Source organism: Panthera uncia, chromosome E1, assembly GCF_023721935.1.
Source record: "Panthera uncia isolate 11264 chromosome E1, Puncia_PCG_1.0, whole genome shotgun sequence".
Taxonomy (NCBI): domain Eukaryota; kingdom Metazoa; phylum Chordata; class Mammalia; order Carnivora; family Felidae; genus Panthera; species Panthera uncia.
Genome location: NC_064814.1, coordinates 58641194 through 58658166, shown reverse-complemented (window position 1 = coordinate 58658166; position 16973 = coordinate 58641194). Strand labels below are relative to the sequence as shown.

General features: G+C 67.4%; 4 protein-coding genes across 8 annotated transcripts in view; 2 read left to right on the top strand and 2 right to left on the bottom strand.

The window, feature by feature from the left end:
• Positions 1 to 30: 30 nt before the first annotated feature.
• EME2 (essential meiotic structure-specific endonuclease subunit 2) lies at positions 31 to 3379 on the bottom strand. Its single transcript, XM_049637267.1, has 8 exons — positions 3022 to 3379; positions 2677 to 2813; positions 2297 to 2392; positions 1554 to 1645; positions 1273 to 1369; positions 921 to 1099; positions 609 to 798; positions 31 to 523 (listed from the first exon to the last, which is right to left on the bottom strand). Exons 1-8 carry the CDS (start codon positions 3377 to 3379, stop codon positions 353 to 355), a joined length of 1320 nt encoding a protein of 439 aa, XP_049493224.1. The 3' UTR covers positions 31 to 352.
• Positions 3346 to 4501, top strand: MRPS34 (mitochondrial ribosomal protein S34). The gene is made up of 3 exons (XM_049637266.1): positions 3346 to 3668; positions 3758 to 3800; positions 3890 to 4501. The coding sequence occupies exons 1-3, from the start codon at positions 3348 to 3350 to the stop codon at positions 4183 to 4185; spliced, it is 660 nt and encodes a 219-aa protein (XP_049493223.1). The 5' UTR covers positions 3346 to 3347; the 3' UTR covers positions 4186 to 4501.
• Positions 4502 to 4644: 143 nt separating this feature from the next.
• NME3 (NME/NM23 nucleoside diphosphate kinase 3) lies at positions 4645 to 6081 on the top strand. Of its 2 annotated transcripts, none has more exons than XM_049637263.1 (5): positions 4645 to 4738; positions 4825 to 4955; positions 5041 to 5142; positions 5225 to 5329; positions 5414 to 6081. In XM_049637263.1, the coding sequence occupies exons 1-5, from the start codon at positions 4693 to 4695 to the stop codon at positions 5831 to 5833; spliced, it is 804 nt and encodes a 267-aa protein (XP_049493220.1). In that variant the 5' UTR covers positions 4645 to 4692; the 3' UTR covers positions 5834 to 6081. The 2 variants fall into 2 exon arrangements, with proteins under 2 accessions (XP_049493220.1, XP_049493221.1); XM_049637264.1 differs by having other exon boundaries at positions 4657 to 4738; positions 5225 to 5337; positions 5414 to 5673.
• Positions 5860 to 16973, bottom strand: part of MAPK8IP3 (mitogen-activated protein kinase 8 interacting protein 3) — a 48004-nt gene continuing 36890 nt past the window's right edge. For 2 of the 4 annotated variants that reach the window (XM_049637250.1, XM_049637251.1), the window contains exons 9-27: positions 15618 to 15675; positions 15303 to 15455; positions 14650 to 14731; positions 13443 to 13573; positions 12912 to 12968; positions 12659 to 12829; positions 11921 to 12047; positions 11682 to 11777; positions 11407 to 11562; positions 10657 to 10822; positions 9815 to 9997; positions 9531 to 9720; positions 9308 to 9427; positions 9150 to 9230; positions 8998 to 9065; positions 8764 to 8912; positions 7989 to 8362; positions 7747 to 7785; positions 7410 to 7571 (exon numbers count right to left, since the gene is read on the bottom strand). In XM_049637250.1, coding sequence (XP_049493207.1) covers positions 7505 to 7571; positions 7747 to 7785; positions 7989 to 8362; positions 8764 to 8912; positions 8998 to 9065; positions 9150 to 9230; positions 9308 to 9427; positions 9531 to 9720; positions 9815 to 9997; positions 10657 to 10822; positions 11407 to 11562; positions 11682 to 11777; positions 11921 to 12047; positions 12659 to 12829; positions 12912 to 12968; positions 13443 to 13573; positions 14650 to 14731; positions 15303 to 15455; positions 15618 to 15675 — 2468 coding nt within the window. In that variant the 3' untranslated portion in view covers positions 7410 to 7504. Of the gene's footprint in view, positions 7084 to 7155; positions 7306 to 7391; positions 7572 to 7746; positions 7786 to 7988; positions 8363 to 8763; positions 8913 to 8997; positions 9066 to 9149; positions 9231 to 9307; positions 9428 to 9530; positions 9721 to 9814; positions 9998 to 10656; positions 10823 to 11406; positions 11563 to 11681; positions 11778 to 11920; positions 12048 to 12658; positions 12830 to 12911; positions 12969 to 13442; positions 13574 to 14649; positions 14732 to 15302; positions 15456 to 15617; positions 15676 to 16866; positions 16885 to 16973 lie in introns of those variants that run through there. The other 2 variants (XM_049637253.1, XM_049637252.1) reach the window with 2 other exon arrangements.

Here is a 16973-nt window from a genome sequence, read left to right as displayed (position 1 = left end):
TTCCAGGAGACAACCTGGCTGTCTTTCCTCCCGCAAGACCCCGTCTTACCGCTTCTTCCCCTTCCTGACCATTCCGCTGGGGCACCAGGCCCGTAGCCGCCGTGGACAGGACCCGGGGCAGGGGAACCTCGCCGCCACCCTCTCCAGCCAGCGTGGCAGCTCCTGGCAAGAGCGTCATCTCCTGCTCCTCCCGGCACCACCCCCTCGGGGCCAGGGGGCCAGACCTGACTGAGCACTCCACCCTCCCATCCCCCACATGCAGCGCTGTTCCCTTCCCTCGGCCTGTGGTAGTTTCCAGTTAACCTGCTAGGCAGGGCAGGCGGCGTACCCCCTTCTGGTCCTGCGGACGTGGTCAGGAGCCCAGGTCCAGCAGGAGCTCAGGACTGGTCGTGGTCAAGAAGAGGCAGATGCGGCGGGCAAGGTCAGGGCCCACCCTGCGGGGCCGCGCACCATCGCCCGTCTTCACGGGGAGGTCAGCCAGGAGGGCCGTGCGCTCCTGCTCTGTGTTGCAGGTCCTGTAGGCCTAGGGCAGGCACGGGGATGAGCAGGGCAGGTCCTGGGGACCTGGCTCCAAACGTGGGGGGGGGGGGGGAAGCGGGGGGACCCACCTGCTGCAGAAGGCGGGGGGAGGGGAAGGCGGTGACAATAGCATCGGCCACGGCCGGGCTGACCCGGTTGAACTGCCTGATCTGCCGCCACCAGACCCCCCGAAGCCCTGTGCCATCTCTTGCCACTCGCTCACCCCCTGCCCAGCGTCCAGCCACACAGAAGGAAAAGGCACGGGACTCCCGGTACTGCCTGCAGACAGAGGAGGATGCAGGGGAACTTCTAGAAACTTCTCACCTTCTGAACGTGCCACTCTCCAAGCTCAACAAAGCCCTCAGTCTTCCCCGCTCCCAAAGCTATCAGAAAGGTACCACCTCTCCAGGCACTCCTGTCCCCCCTCCCAGCTGCAGCCACCAGTCAGGGTGGCGGTCACGCACTTGAGGGGGCGCTGCGCGAAGGCCTTGGTGAACGCGCACACGTGCCGACTCAGGTCCTGCCAGGAGGCCACCAGCAGCACATCCAGGTGTGCCCAGAGCTGCAGGAGCACCAGGGCCTGAGGATGTGAGCCCAGAGTGGGTCAGCGGAGGTCACCCTCGGGGACCCCCAGCTGAGACCAACCCCACATGCCGCCTGGGACCAAAATCGGGGCCGTGGGGCCTTGGAGAGCAGTCCAAGCTCCAGGACCAAGGCCAAACAAACACCTCACCCCACCCAACCAGCCCTCACCTCCTCCACCCTGGGCCAGCTGAGTGCCACTGCCGTACGGGCCACTGCTGCAGTCTCCGGCTGCCTCGTCTGGTGGATGTTGCTGGGCTGGTGAGACCTGAGCAGAGGTTGCCTGTCCCTCCGGCTCCCGCCACCCTGCCATTCCCACCCTCCAGTTCTGTTTCCCCGATCCGCCCAAGGAAGGGGGGCAGCTGTGTCACAGCCACCCCCAAAGCCACCACCTTTCCCCCGAACCCTCCCATCCCAGCTGGGCCTATTGAAGGCATTAGGGCGACCGGTACCACAGGTAGGCATCCAGCCCAATGACGGCTACGTGGGGGCTGGCGGAGCCCTCAGGAGAGATCCACGGTACCGAGCAGGGTGGGCCACAGGTCTGCAAGCCAAGGATGAACACACCGGTTTTGGAGGCTGTGGCAGGCAGGACCCACGGGCTACCAGGCCACAGCCAGTTTGCAGACAGGAAAAAAGTGAGCTTGGAAGTAACTGAGGAGTCCTGGGAAAAACAGACACAGTCTTTCTCTGGTCACCCGGTTGGAAACTGGCTTTATGTCTCTAGCAAAGGCAAAGAATATGTGAAAGCCCCGGGCACGTCCCAGGTACTGAAAAGAGCAAGTCTGAGTCCCCATCCCCCATTTCTGCTCTCTCCCTGCACCCTAGCCTGCCCTGTGGCTGGCATATGACACGTTTGATAAGTACCTAACAACAGACAGCAAAACCTGCAAAGAGTCTGATTGAACGCCTCTGACTTCTCTCTAGTTTCTCTGGGAAACCTTCCTCATCCTGACTCTCATCCTGTGGAAATGGCTGTGGCTCCCATCCACTTCCAGGCCAAGAACCCACTTGGCTTCTCCATCTCGCCCACAACAGCTCCACAGTTGCTGAGGAGAACTCCAGACTGCCGCATGCATGCCCTGTCTGACCCTCTCTCCTTAAGCAGGGAAGGGAGACAGGCAGAACAGCTCCCCCATGCTAAGAAACCCAGCCCCTGGAGATTTGTGGACGACTACCGCCCCCACCAGAGCACCTGGGTCAGCTGGTTGACGCCCTGCAGAAACTCCTCAGGCTCCAGGAGCAGTAGGAAATCCTGTTGTTCACCCGCGTCCCACACCTCAGAAGGCACCTGTGGGGCACCCAGGTGGCTCTGAGGCTCCCGGCCACAGTCAATCCCAGGCTCCACCAGAACTACTCTACTAAAAAACCCATGTCCCATCCCCTGCCAGGTGCAAGGCCAGTCGGGTTCTAAGGACAGGAGCCCTGCAACTTCCCAGCACAGTAGCTTGGGCCCCACCCACTCAGTGTTCTTCCTTCCCAGTTTACCCATCTGTAAAATGTGCAGGGTGTGTGAAGCCTCGCACATAAAACACTCTGGCCAGAATCGTACTCTATACAAACCAGGACACTCACGGTGCGGGGGCAAGAATCCGGCTTTGCTCTGGTCCACCTGAGGCTCCGGGCCAGGCGCTGGGTTTCCACTTGGTACTCACAGCCCAGAGTGCTCAGGGCCTCCAGCAGGATGCCAGCACCAGCATCTTCCAGAACGGCTGCGAAAGGCCGCAAGAACACAGCGGTCACTACTTCCCTGCCCCACGGGCGAGGCCACCATCTGGTCGCCCCCAGGCCACACGCGTCCCCGCCAGGAAACCCACGCCAATTCCTGGACGGGAGGCGGCCTTGGGGATGCGGCTGCCCCTGGGGCGCCCGCAGGGGGAGGTTCTGGGTCCCGCGGCCACTCCCCGCGCCCGCCCGCACCTGGGTCCACGCGCACCGCCACGCGCCGCAGGGCCTGCTCGGGCCGCAGCGCCTTGGCCGCCGCCCTGCGCTCCTCTGCCGAGCCGGGCACCCTCGCACCCTCCTCCGCGCCCGCGGGGCCCTCGGCGTCCGAGTCCGAGACCTCCCATGTCGGGGGACGCCGCAGACACCCGCCCCGGCGCGAGCTCCCCGCCCTCCCCGCATCCGTCCGCGACATGGCCGGCCCGGCCTCCAACTGACTTCCGGCCGAGCCCGGACGCCTTTGCGCGGGACACCGGCCGCTTCCGGCGGCGGCGGAGCGGCTTCCGGTCGGCGGGGCGCGGACCATGGCGCGGAAGAAGTTGCGGCCGCGGCTCATCGCCGAGCTGGCCCGTCGCGTGCGGGCCCTGCGGGAGCAACGGGAGCGGCCGCGCGACTCGCAGCGCTATGCGCTGGACTACGGGACGCTGACGCGGCCGCACTCGGGCCGCCGGCTGCCCGCGCGCGCCTGGGCCGACGTGCGCCGCGAGAGCAGCCTGCTGCAGCTGCTCAGTCGCCTGCCGCTCTTCGGCCTGGGCCGCCTCGTGACGCGCAAGTCCTGGCTGTGGCAGCACGACGAGCCGTGCTACTGGCGCCTCACGCGCGTGCGGCCCGACTACACGGCGCAGGTGCGAGCGCGCGCCCCGTCCCCCGCCACCGCCTCCGGGGCCGCGCGCGCGCTTTGAGCCGACCGCCTCCCTCTGCCCTTGCTTTGCAGAACTTGGAGCACGGCAAGGCCTGGGGCATCCTGACCTTCAAAGGTGAGGCGTTGGGGCCCCGGGTGGGGTGGTCGTCGGCCGCAGCCTGCCCCGCGAGCGTGTGTGCGATGCGCGCCGGCCCTCTTTCCCAGGACACACGGAGAGCGAGGCCCGGGAGATCGCGCAGGTCATGCACCACGACTGGCGGCTGGTGCCCAAGCACGAGGAGGCGGCCTTCACGGCTGTCACGCCGGCACCGCCCGAGGACGCTCAGTGCCGCGTGCCCTACCCGCCGCTCCTCCGGGCCATGATTCTAGCGGAGCGACGGAAGAGCGGGGACACCAGCACCGAGGAGCCCATGCTGAATCTCGAGAGGACGCGAGAGCATCCCTGGGACTACCCTGCGAAACAGGAGGCGAAGAAAAGGGCCAAGGCCGCTGCGGTGTAAAACGCCAGAGCGGGCAGGCTGTCGGGGAAGCGTACGGCGCTGGGCCCCGGTGTGAGAGCGAGAATGAACCCCCGGGAGCTTGCATCCGACCCGCCCCCCGCGACTTGTGCTGAAACGGACGGGCCGTTGCCCCTGTGTCTTTCCTTTGTCCCCCAGCTCTGTGATGACTGCTGGGGGGAAGCCGCGGGCCGCGGGGCTGGCCGTGTGCAGCCCTCGCGCTGGCGCCTGTACCTTCCAGGCTCTTTCCCCGTCCCCGTCGCGTGCGGCCTCTGCCGGGACTCGGGCAGACTGCACGCGAATAAAGGCAGAAGCCATAGCCTCGGGGTGTGGTTTCTTTGAGTTTGGGGCTGGGTTGGAGGAGTCTGGGGCTTGGGGAGCGCCCGGCGGGTGTCGCGGGGGTCCTGGGGTGGGCGTGAGCCGCAGCGCCCGCCCTCCCGGCCGCGGCCCGGCCCCTTTAAGCGCAGGCCCCGCCCGGTCCGAGCCGCTGCCACCACCGCCGCCGCCATCATGATCTGCCTGGTGCTGACGGTGCTGGCCCACCTCTTCCCGGCGGGTGAGCGGCGTGGGCCGGGGCGGGCCGCCGGGGCAGAGGCGGGGGGCGGACGGGCCTGACGCGCCGCGCCCCGCGGGTCCCCGCAGCCTGCGCCGGCGTGCACGAGCGCACCTTCCTGGCCGTGAAGCCCGACGGCGTGCAGCGGCGGCTCGTGGGCGAGATCGTGCGGCGCTTCGAGAGGAAAGGCTTCAAGCTGGTGGCGCTGAAGCTGGTGCAGGTGAGGGAGGGCGGGGGCGGGGCGCAGGGGGGAGCGGGCGGGGGTCCCGGCGCGCGCGGCCCGACCCCACCCCGGCCCGCCGCAGGCCTCGGAGGAACTGCTGCGTGAGCACTACGCCGAACTGCGCGAGCGCCCCTTCTACGGCCGCCTGGTGGACTACATGGGCTCGGGGCCGGTGGTGGCTATGGTGAGTGCCGGCCGCGGACGGGAGGGCGGGTGGGCGGTCCGTCCCTGGCCTCGCGCCGAGCACCCCGCCGACCCGCTCACAGGTGTGGCAGGGGCTGGACGTGGTGCGCGCCTCGCGGGCCCTCATCGGGGCCACGGACCCGGCCGACGCGTTGCCCGGCACCATCCGCGGGGACTTCTGCGTCGAGGTTGGCAAGTAAGGCCGCCAGAGCTTGCGCCCAGCCCGTCGCGACGCCCCGGCGGCCGCCGGCGCTCACGCGGCTCTCCCGCAGGAACGTGATCCACGGCAGCGACTCGGTGGAGAGCGCCCGCCGCGAGATCGCCCTCTGGTTCCGCGGCGAGGAGCTGCTGTGCTGGGAGGACAGCGCCGGGCACTGGCTGTACGAGTAGCCCTGCCCGCGGGCCCCAGGGGCCGTCCGGTTTGCGACCCGCCTGGAAACGCACTCGGGCCAGCGCTGAGGCTGGCCGGCACCTCTGTTTACAATAAAGTGAAGTGCTTATGCTCACGTCGGTCTGGGCCCAGGGACACAGAGCTACGTGTTAAGACATTTATTACATACAGAGCAGATACGTGGGTTTGCTTGCAGGGCCAAAGCCTGAGGAGAATGTCCGCCCAGCCCCTCCCCCCAGCCGCACCCACCCAGCTAGCCCCCGAGTCACTGCACGGCCTGTGGGAACAGACAAGGGACTGAACGTACATCACAGTGGAGGGTGGCAGGGTGGTGGGGGGAAGCCTGCAGCTGCACGGGGCTGTGGCCAGGCCGGCTGGGCTCCTGGGGAGGCTGCCGGAGATGTGTGCTTCTCTGGTGGGAGGTGGGTAGGCAGCAGGGCCGGGGGCTGCCCCAACCAGCGCCCCTCTCCGGTAGGTTCAGGGAGCAGCAGTCCAGGGCGGCACCCCTCAAAGCAAGTGGCCATCCACACCCAGAGCCGGCCACACTGCCAGCCCTAGGCACTTAGAGTGTGTCTCGGGAGCTGGGCTCCTTGGAAACTGTGGGAGGCAGTCCCCAGACAAGTTCCCCTGTCACCCTGAGGCTGAGCCTGTATCTTAGGACTGACCCCAGGAGAGGCCAGGGGCCTCCCCCTTCTTCCTGAGGCCTGGGCTTGCCCTGGCAGCCTGAGAAATTCCACCCTAGGGGTTTCTGGGATGGGTAGGACTCCAGAGCCTGCTCCTGCCGGGGAGGGGGGGGGGGTCTCCTGCCCGACAGAGCGAGCAGAAAGAGGGCAGCTGCCTTAGGCAGGCTGGTCACGCGCTTTCATGCCAGTTCCCGGGGTGGCAGGGAGCAGGGTGGGGAGCGTCCAGGGAAGGCTAGTGGCTGGGCCGGCCCCCCTAGGGTCAGGCCCCCCCTTCAGGCAGCAGGCAAAGGCTAGTGGGCTCCGGCTGGGAAGACTTGGCGGGCGGAAATCCCTGCCTCCTGCTCCAGGAGCACGGGAAGTGGGGGGGGCCCCGGGGGGAGCTGGGAGCTGCCTGTAGGGCCTCCTCCCAGCCTGACCTACCACGGGATCCTGCCTCGCTCTGGCCCCAAAGGGCCCCTGGGACGTGGGAACTTGGGATGGGGGGCCGGCCACAAGCTGCCGGGGAAAGCACGTCTGTCTGGAGAGGTTCTTCCCCTCCCTGGTGAGAGTGCCACCCGGATTCCCTGCCTCCCTGACCCACGTTGCCGCCCGCTGTCGGGGACGCCCGGCCGTAAGGTGAAAGCTGCAGGTTGAGAGGTTAGAAGAGGGGCTGGCGCCGGGCTGCCTGCAGGGCGGGCAGTGGGCAGGCGGGCGGGGTCGTATGTACACGTTGGCGTCGGGCAGGAGGGGCGCCGGAAGCCGAAGCCTCACTCGGGGCTGTAGGACACCTGCCACACGATGATGTGGCTGCGCTCGGCCTTGGACAGCAAGGGCTTCACCTGGCTCACGTCCCCCGCGCTCTCCTCCGTGTCGTCGTCCTCTCCGTCGCCTAGGGAGACAGCAGCCGCGGTGATGAGACGGCCCTGCTGGGGACGCGCTGACCCGGGCAGCGCCCACTCACCGATGCGGAAGTCGATGTAGCCCTCCCCGCCACTCAGCACCAGCACGTTCTTCAGCTGCTGGCCCTCGGCTTCAGAGGCAGGGGCGGCCGGCCCGGGGCTCTCGGACGGGCTGTCGAGCACGCTGCCGTTGAGAGTGGCCAACACGTTCCCTGTCGGGGCACAGGGACCTCAGCGGGGCAGCCGAAGGGAGGCCACGCACGGCCCTGCAGCGGGGCTGGGCCCGGCCCCTCCTCACCTGGCACGGAGACGAAAAACTTGACGGCGTCGCGGTGCCCGTGGAAGCAGAGCTGGGCCTGGGCCATGGAGCAGTAGGGGATGAAGCTGCTGGCTGATTTGTCGCTGCTGTCGTCACCGTACACGTGGATGACACCCCCCGGACGGGCCCCCTCTCCGGAGGTGGGGGAGGTCTTGTTGGCTGGAGAGAGAGCGGGGCCCCAGGACCCGAGCCTGAGTAGGAGACCAGATCTCTAGCGGGCGAGGGGCAGAGGGTGGGAGTGCGCCCTCGCCGAGGGGCCAGGCCGGCCTTGACCCACAGGGTCTCTCAGGTGGGGGCTTCCCTCTAGGGGCGGGAGACAGGTGCTCTGACTTACCCCGGAGCCCCAGGAGCTGGCCTCGGTGCAGGACCACGGCTGGGGAAGATGTGGGGGACGGAACATGGAAGAGACAGGAGAGGAGTCACGGGAGGGGCGGAGGGGGGGGGGGGGGAGGCGCGGGGCAAGGCCGCAGCCCGGGAGGCACCCCGTCCCCCCGGTACGGCCCAGCAGAGCCCACCCCGCAACCCCGGCCCTGACTCTTGCCCTTTGGCGGCAGCCGTCGGTGGGGGGTGACTCACTCTCGGTCAGCGGGATGGAGATGACGACGCCGTTGCCGGTGCCCACCCAGAGGCGGTTCCCCGCGATGAGCAGGGCTGTGATGCGCACGAAGGAGAAGCCCAGCTTGCCTGTGCCGGGGGGGGGGGGGGGGAGCGGGGGGAGTCAGCATGGTGGGGCCAGGGGCCCTCCCTGCCCGCCCCCCGAGCCGTCGCAGCCTCTCACCCAGCATCTTGCTGACATAGGGTTCGATGTCCACGTCCTGCAGGTGCTGGTGGGTGTGGGCGTGGTAGAGCCTCAGCGTGGAGTCCAGGCGGATGGACACCCACACCCCGTCGCCGATCCACGCCAGCTGCCGGACCTGGCTCTCCCGCCGTGGGTGGGCGTCAAATGATTTCTGTGCAGTCACAGCAGCTTGTGTCAGGGGGGGGGGGGGGGGGGGGGTACTCTGACCCCACCACGGCCACCGGGTCACTGCAACTTCCCCTCTACTGCCTGCTTTGCTCCTCAAGGTCCAGGCTCCTAGGAGGAGCTGTCGCCACCCACCGGCCCCCTCTGTGCACGGCCAGGTGGCCGAGGGGAGGCATGTGGGGCCCACGTGGTGTCACTCTGACTTGTCACAGAGTACAGCAGCAGGTGGGATCCGCACAGACGCACTCGCAGCCTAGCCGGTGACGTCGTCTCCCCGAGCACGTCTCCCGCGACCCCACGAAGCCCCCAGTGCCTGTTAGAAGGCACGTTGGGAGTGACACCAGCTGACCGCCCCTGCACGGACACCCTCCTGCCGCCAGCACTCACCTCGATCTGCATCGTCTTGGGCTGGATGACGTGCACCTTGTTCTTGTAGCCGCACCAGACGCGGTCGTACACGACGGCCATGCAGCGGATGGAGTGGTGTGGGTGGCCCAGGTCCATCAGGTGGTAGTTGCTCAGGTCCCACTGGCCATCTGCAGAGAGCCCAAGACACCTGCTCACACCTGGCCGGGGCCCACCTCCGCTCACACAGGGGTGGCTGCTCGGCCCGGGCCTCACCTTCGCCTCGGTGGAAGATGGCCAGCGTTCCGTCCGCCAGGGCCACCAGCACTCGCCCTTTCACGTGCCTGCAACGGAATGGTGGTGAGCGGGTGGAGGCCAGGCCACCCCGGGCCCCTCCCGTGCCCTGGCCTCTGCTGGCGGTCACATACACCAGGCTCAGGACGGAGTCCTTCAGCTTGATGGAGTGCAGACACTTCTTCCAGTTGGCCACAGCCGAGTGCACGTAGAGCCTGTGGGAGGAGGCGGTGGTGGGCAGGGGTGCTTGCCCGGGGACCCTGCCCCACCGCGGCCCCAGGGCCCCACCTACCAGCCGTTCTGGGCTCCCAGCCACATAGTGGGGGCAGCGCTGGTGCTGGCCCCCGCAGGGTCTGCGCTGGGCTCCGGCTCCGGCTGCACACCCCCCGTGTCGGCCTCCTGCCCGTTCTCACTGCAGGAAGGATTGCGGCTCCGGGGTGGCCTGTGGAAGCCCGTCCCCGCCCGCCTCTGCCAGTCTCCCTCCCCTCTGTCTGCCCCGTCCCGAGATCGCCCACCTGCCAGGCTGCGTGCTGGGGGCCGGGGTGGGGGCCAGGTCAGTGAAGACGTGCTCCGTGAGGGGCCCGGGCCGCACCGCAGCTGCCTCCGCCTCGCTGGGCCCAGAGTCTGGCACCTCCGTGGCTTCTGTGGCCTCTTCCGTGGACTGAGCTGGGTTGACCTTCCCGTTGGCGACGGCAGCCACCTCCCCTGCGTGAGGAGAAGGTGAGCCTGGCCGGCTGGGCAGTGGGGAGGAACACGGGGCGCAGAGAAGCTAGCCGCCCGGGCTCGGGCCCAGACTCACCTTGGCCCTTGTCCAGCACCGGGGTGTCCCCTCGGGAGGAGCAGTTGCTGCGTGGCACATTGCAGCGGGTGGCACAGCCCACCAGGGTGATACCCGCCAGCACACCGTCTGCACTGGAGTCTTCTGGGTTTACGTCGCCGTCCAGGAAGATCTCCCCCGGAGGGTAGTCGCTGTCACTGGCCGCTGGGGGGGGGAGAGTCACGGCCCCGTCACTCCTCACCAAGAAGCCCCTACTACAAGACCACACCCAGGGCTCCTGTCCCGGTGTGGGTGCTGGGGGAGGAGGCGGGCCCCAGGCTCTCCTCTCAGGCCAGCCCAGCCTCAGCACGGGGGCCTGCAGGCCACCGCTACCTGGAGGCCTGGGAGGCCTGCGAGAGTGGAGTAGTGAGACTCTGGTCTCTGAACAAAGGGCTGTGGTCACGTGACAGAACCTTAAGAAGTCTGAGGAGCTTGGAGTCATCTCAGCAAATGGACCCCGGCAGGGCCCTGGCCACCCCCAGGTGCTGGCGTGCGGCAGAGCCAAGCCTGGTGGGGGGGGGCCCAGCTCTCCCTGCTGCGGCCAGGCAGTGGGAGCTGGGCCCCCCAGTAGGTCCACGTTGAGCACCCGACTGACGTTTCCGTCTGTCCCGGGGCCCAACGCATCTCCTTCCAGTTGGGTGAGTGGGCCTCACCTTGGGTCTCGCCAGTTGTTCACAACACTAATGGGGACACCCCCACAGGCTCCCGAGTGTCCACATCGTGTCCCAAGCAAGGCCGGGGCCGCCTCTATGTCGCAGCCACGTGCGGAGCGGCGCAGACCCCGGCGCTGTGGGTGTGGGCGTCCGCGCGGGGCTGGCCCTCACCTGGAATGCTGGAGATGCACAGGACGTGGGCATTGCAGACGGTGAACTGGTCCACCACGGTGCCCGGCTGGTTGGCATCGATGATGACCACCTTGCTGGTGGTCAGGGTGCTGGTGAGGATCCACACGCGGCTGGAGGTGGCATCCACCTCGGGGAGCTCTCTTGCCTGTTTTGGGGCACAGGAGACGGGGGCTGGTGCCGGGTGCGGGCCACACCAGCAGCCGCACGGGGCGGTGGGGCCACCTGGACTCTATCGGGAGATAACCTTGCCTGTGGCCTTAGGGGAGACGGCTGTCCTCCCTTGTAGCAGGGCGACAAAAACTCAGGACTGGACTTTCTACCAAGACTGCTGGCATGTGTGGCCTCACTCCCATGGAGAACTGAGCTCCTGAGTCTAAGTCCCTGCCCCCCAAGTCAGCCTAGGCCACAGAACAAGGACCCGTGGATGAATCATTTTCTGCCACCCTCCTGTGCACAGCTCGCAAGGACAGAGATGCGCCCGGTGGCCCGACCCCTCCAGCCCTACCGCCTGCAGAGCGTCTGGGCCTCCACACTTCCCCACCCGCCGAGAACAAAGCACAGGCCCCGCGTGCGCTGGACAGGGGGTGGGTCCTCAGATGAGCCCAGTCTCCAGCCCTGGCCCTAGTCACCCTGTCTCTGTCACCCCCAACAAGACTCCAGTGCCGGGCACAGCCCGAGTACACACACGGCAGCAAAGCAGGTGTCCCTGGCCCTGCCTTCCACTCTGACCTTCTTCTCGGGGGACGTGTGATTGCTCTTGGTCTCTCCTTCCACTTCCCGGTCGCAGGTCAGAGGGTCACGGCCTGGCGGGGGCTTGACTCCATTCGCGGCGTCGTCCTCACTCGGCTTCCACCCACTCAGGTTGACGCCCGCAGCACACCACAGCTGGGAGAAGGGTCGTGTGGTCAGGAGCCCAGTCCCCTCCGCTGGCCCCTGGGGGCGGCGGGGCCCGAGACAGGTGCTCCCGCCCACCCCCACGTGCCAGGCCCACTGGGCCGGCTCACCTTCATGGTTGGGTCCTTCTCCACCAGAGGGCGGCAGTACACGGGGACAGGCACGTTCTTCATCCGCGTGTCCTCCTGGCCCCCATTGGGACTCAGCTGCAACCACAAGGCCGAGCGGCCACGTGGGCGCGAGGCGCGGGGCAGAGGGCCGGCCCCGGGCAGGAAGGGCCGCGGGGGCACTGCAGGGCTGCCCCAGCACCCTCCCCACCCCACCCCGTGCCCCGCGCCCCCTGCAGCACCTGCTTGTACTTGGCCGGCAGGCTCCAGCCGCAGGCCTGCAGCCGCCCGTCGTCATTGCGCACGTGCTCGCGCACCTGCCGGTACTGCTCGCGCTTCTGCTCCCGGCGGGCGGACGAAGTGCAGTCACTGGGCAGGAGACGCGGCAGGTTACTCCTCAGCCGTGCGGGTCTGCCCTGTGGGGCGTGCGCCCCATACCCCGGTGCCCGTTCGGCGGTTGCTGCCACCGAGGGCTGGCTGGCAGCGCCCTGCAGTGAGGTGCCCTCCCCCCCCACCCCCCCCCCGCCCCCAACCCTTTGCAGGGCAACATCAGTCTTCTGATGCAAGACACAGAATTCCCCACTTCTGCCCTGGAGCCAGATTCTTGGTATCAAAACTAAGGAAAACATAAAATTCCAAAGGATGCCTATTCCCCGGAAGAAAGCTAACCTTGCTGGTAAACTTCCCATCAGCTCCAAGCGTCCCTGTGGGGCGCAGGTGCGCAGGCCAGGAGGGGTTGGGGGGGGTCACCCAGGGCAGGGGAGCACAGTTGAGAGACTTTGTGCAGGGACTGAGGGGAGGGACACCTGGGGCGCCCCGTCAGGGTGTGGGCACAGAGAGGTTAGCCTCCTTCCCACCAGGGACCCCGCCTCCAGCACAGGCCTCCCGCTCGGGCCTCGGAGCCCAGAGGGGAGAGGCCCCGGGACACACCGTGTCCTCCACGCCCCCCGCCCCCACGCAGGCCAGTGGGAGACACTCACTCATCGGGGAAGAACTCCAGAGGCCGGCTACCAGCCGAGATCTGGCACATGGCATGGCTGCGGCGCTGGCTGAAGCCGGCCGTGGTGGGTGATTTGTAGTGAATGTTCACCGAGGGATAGGAGCGCTTGGCCGGAGGGGGGCTGGAGGAGGAGCTGAAGAGGCGGCTGAAGCTGCCAGCGGAGGCATGGGAAGTGAGGGGCGGCCAGTGGGGAGCCGTCCCTGCCCCCACCCCACCCCGGCGCCCCAACTCACAACTGCCAGATGGTGGACTTCTTCTTCTCCTGGACAGACGGATGCTCTCGGGATGCTCTGCGAGGAGGGGCCGGGAAGGAGCCCCGCTCGGCCAGCGTCCAGTGGACTTGCCCACACACCACACCCGCTCTGGGCCCTACCCAGTCAAACCCTGCACCGCTGTTGCGGGACTCTTCTGGCTTCGCTTGCCCAGGACCTTCTCAGGGGGTGGGGCGGGGGTGGGGCGGGGGGGGCCCTCCCCGTGGCCAGGAATGGAGCCTCGGGGAAGAGGGGTCCCTGCGTGGGTCGGTTCAAATCCCCCGAGGGGTTCCATCACACCAGGCCCAACAGGCCCCAGCCCAGCTCTAGCCCCTGGCCGGGTCGGGGCCCCCAAACAGGCTCCCGTGAGGCCCCTCCAGTCCTCCTATGAGACACGGGGCTGGGGTGCAGACCAAACTCAATCCCACCGTCCGGGCCTCCTCTGGGGGTCACAGATCACAAAGGGAGATGGGGGTGCCTTCCAGAACCCCAAGGGCAGCCTGGGGGACCCACCTGATCATCTCGGTCCACCGCACGGCCTCCTGAAGCTCCATCAGCCTTTCTTTGTACTGGTTCCGCTCCATGAGCACACGCGCCATCTCCACCCGCGTGAAGCGGCGGCGCTGCGCCATGGGGATCTTGTCCTGGGGGGGGGGGGGGGGGGCGCGGCCGGTCAGCCAGCGAGGGGCCTGCGGGCCGACTCACACTGCGCTTCCTCACCGGGCCGGCCCAGGTGTGGGCGAATCCCAGGGCGGGTTCCCACGGAGCCTCAGGAAACGTGGCGGGGAGGGTGTGGGCAGGGGGCAGGAGATGCCGGGGGCCTGCCCGCCCCCAAAAGGTCACACGATACACTTGAGGGCTACGACACGGCCCCTGGACACCCTGGCGATCCCAGGTGGAACCGTCCGTCAACGCTAACAGGTGAGGCCGGTCCCAGGTGGAACCATGGGAAGACAGGTTCTAGGGAAGATGCAGTGAGCAGGACCCGGGGTCACACGTCCGAGTAGGACGTGGGAGGTTCTGGCAGATGTGTGGGGTCTGCCGTCTGTGGGTGCTGTGGCAGGACCAAGTCCGCTCCGAGGAGCTGTGTCCTGGGATGCTACAGGCTGGCACAGGGGTGAGGGGCCAGGGGGAGCTGCTGGGCCAGAGAGCATGAGACCCCGGCCCCACGCAAGGAGGCAAGGGCTCCGATCGATGCCTCCCGTGGGTCCACGATTCACCCGCACCTTTGTTTCTGCTCCCGGGGGTGGGGTTCACTGGGCTGAAGGAGCACCTACTGCGTCTCGGATGGCTGCTACGTGAGCAGCACCCTGACACCCCCGAAGCTAGGAGCTGACAAGAGGTGCGGCCAGGACGCACCACTCACTTTGGGACGAGGAGCTGGGCCCCACCCTCTCCTGCAGGAAAGCGGCCCAGTCACCGGACCTGGGCTCTATTCCGGAAAGGAGGCCAGAAGGGGTCCGCGAATTACGGGCAAAGGCCCCTACAAACATTCCCTGTATGTCAGGTACGAACCCCCAAGGAGCAGAGGGCTCCTGAGAACATTCCTTGCACCTCAGGGGGGGCCCACAGGCTGAACGGGGGTTCCCACTAAGAAGGGGCAGAGGAGCTGACAGAGGAAGGATGAGGAGGGCCCAGAGACCCAGAGAATTAGCGCGCCCCGGGAGCCCACCCAGCACCACCCGCCCCCCCTGCCCCGCATGTTAATAGTGGAATATACCAATTCTGTACAGAGATAGCTGCTTACATCCTCCACCTCTTCTTTGGGTTCGCGGCGGGCGATGATGGCTTCTGACTTCACTCTGCAGGACGAGGAGGGAAATGTGACTGTGGGGAGGGGGGGGGCGGAAGCCCACAGCCCTGCTAGCTCACACCCGGAAGCCCAGATGTCTCTCCTGGCTGCCCAGCAGGGCCGTGGGGCCTGGCTAACGGGCAGGCAGGGCCACGTGCACAGGCGGCAGGGTCGCAGGCCGGCCCCAGACAGGTGTGCGGCACCTGCAGGCCCGACAAGTGCCGCCTGTCCCCCCCTCCTGTCACATCCCCACTCCGGTCTGGAGCTACAGGCACCCCTCGGATGAGCATCAGGCTGGAAGAGAAGCCACAGGGAGGTGCAGAGTGCTGGGGAGGGGACCCCAGAGCTTCCTGGGTGCCTGAACTCCCTCCTCCTCAATAAACATAAGGCATGAGAGTGGCAGGACACCCAAGGCGCGACATCCATGCCTCCTGGGGGACTCCCGGGAGGATGGGGAGAGGAGGCCCACAAGTGAGCTGGAACAGAGAGGAGGTGAGGCTGCCGCCCGGGGGAGGAGAGGACTGGGGTGGGGGGCGGGCCTGGCCCCTCCTCCTCCCAGGAGCCTCCAGGCCTACGCTCACCTCCTCAACTCCTCCTCCAGGTCCTTGATGCGGCCCTCCAGCCGGGCTTTGGCCTGTCTGGCAGCTTCCAGGTCCCCTTTCAGCACCTCCTGCTCCCCGGACAGCTGGTCCACCTTGGCGATGAGGTCATTCTTCACCACATTCAGAGCGTTTCTTTGGAAAGGCAGAAAGACGAGGGCTCTGCGTGAGCCAGCCTGCTCGCTATGATGGGGGCCTCCAAGGGGCTGCGAGGTCACAGCTCTGGGTTGCTACAGGGAGGCCCGGCCCTGGGGGAGGGCCATCTCAGCAAGCCCTGTGCCAGACAGGAGTCCTTACTTGGTTTCTAGAAGCTGTGAGTTCTCCAGCAGCAGGTTCCCCACTTCCTTGCCCATTCCTGCAACAAAAGGCACAGAGAGATTACCTGTGCCTGGCGAGGCCAGACCCTGACACTACTGTACCTGCCCCAGAGTACCAAAAATCCTCCCTGGGGGGTGGCTCAGCCCTGGGAGGGCAGAGGCGAGGGCGCGAGGCCAGCAGTCTGGTCTCCGGGAAGCCAGACAATCCCTGCAGAGGGATCTCTGCGGCTCCTCAGGCGGGCTCTCAACCCAACAACGCGGTCAGGGATGCAAGCCCAGAACAGCCCCTGGAGGGTACTGAGGAGGGCCTGCTGCCTCAATGGGCACGGATAGCCCGGGTTGAGCTCCCGTGGCTATCCACGTGAGGCCAGTGTGCTGCAGGGCCCAGCCGGCACCAGCGTGAGCTGGCCCCAAGGACCACCTCAATCTGTCCTCTCTGCCAGCATCCTCCTGTCTCCCCTCGCTCTTCGGGAGGCAGACCCTTTGCAGGGCCGTCCCCGGGAGAACAGCGGTTGGTGCTGTGGTGATGGGGACAGAGAAGGCAGCTCAGGACGGCAGAGAGCCCCCGGCCAAGAAGATGGGATGGCCCCATGGTAGGCGCGGCCCTCCACCGGGGCCAGGAGCAGGGCTGGGGGAACCTGGCCCGCCGCGGTGGGGACAGCAGGAGGCAGGGGTAAGGGAGAGCGGGGAGGACACGCTCCCTGGGGTTGGTGCCCAGAGGGGCCGACCCGGCCCCTGTAAGCCAGCCCCAAAGTGGACCCCGCCGTCTGAGCTTTGCAGGCGCGCCACAGCAACTCCAAAGGACTGAACCTCATCTGTTGGGACAGAAAGCCCCAGAGACCCAGGGTCTGTTCCTCCCATTCACCAGCCCCCCCCACCCCCGGTATGAGGCGATCGTGAGACGAGACCCCCGACACACACGGTGTGCGCAGAGTGGGTTCTGACGACTGTCCCCATCTGCACCCCCTGGCCTCGGATGTGGCCCGCCCCCCCCCCACCTGTCCAGGGTGTGCTCGGAGGGAGGCGGCTGGGGGGCTCAGCACTGCAGCTCCCTACTCGAGCCCCAACCCCACCCTGGAGCCAGGAGTGCCTGTGGCCCCTGCTGACCCCACCGCCAATCCCACCATGCAGAGCAAAGCAAAAGGCTCAGGAAGCACGAGAAGGTGTGAGGCAGACAGAGGAAGCCAAGAAAGGGAGGAACGCAAACTGAAACAGGGCCTTGGGCTTACCAAAGAAATCATGGCGCACTGCGAGAGTCGTCCCAGTGCGGGAACCCAGTGCGGGAGCCGGGTGGCGGGGGGGGGGGGGGGGGGGGGGGGGGGGGGGGGGGGGGGGG

Excerpts from the sequence above, each read along its gene's own strand:
- MRPS34 (XM_049637266.1), top strand. The coding sequence starts at position 3,348 with ATGGCGCGGAAGAAGTTGCGGCCGCGGCTCATCGCCGAGCTGGCCCGT. Across the intron at positions 3,669-3,757 it reads GGCCCGACTACACGGCGCAG|AACTTGGAGCACGGCAAGGC; the intron begins GTGCGAGCGCGC and ends CTTGCTTTGCAG. Across the intron at positions 3,801-3,889 it reads GGGCATCCTGACCTTCAAAG|GACACACGGAGAGCGAGGCC; the intron begins GTGAGGCGTTGG and ends CCTCTTTCCCAG.
- EME2 (XM_049637267.1), bottom strand. The coding sequence starts at position 3,379 with ATGAGCCGCGGCCGCAACTTCTTCCGCGCCATGGTCCGCGCCCCGCCG. Across the intron at positions 1,100-1,272 it reads GCTGGCCCAGGGTGGAGGAG|GCCCTGGTGCTCCTGCAGCT; the intron begins GTGAGGGCTGGT and ends TCACATCCTCAG. Across the intron at positions 524-608 it reads CCCCCCGCCTTCTGCAGCAG|GCCTACAGGACCTGCAACAC; the intron begins GTGGGTCCCCCC and ends TGCCTGCCCTAG.
- NME3 (XM_049637263.1), top strand. The coding sequence starts at position 4,693 with ATGATCTGCCTGGTGCTGACGGTGCTGGCCCACCTCTTCCCGGCGG. Across the intron at positions 4,739-4,824 it reads GGCCCACCTCTTCCCGGCGG|CCTGCGCCGGCGTGCACGAG; the intron begins GTGAGCGGCGTG and ends GGGTCCCCGCAG. Across the intron at positions 5,143-5,224 it reads CGGGGCCGGTGGTGGCTATG|GTGTGGCAGGGGCTGGACGT; the intron begins GTGAGTGCCGGC and ends ACCCGCTCACAG.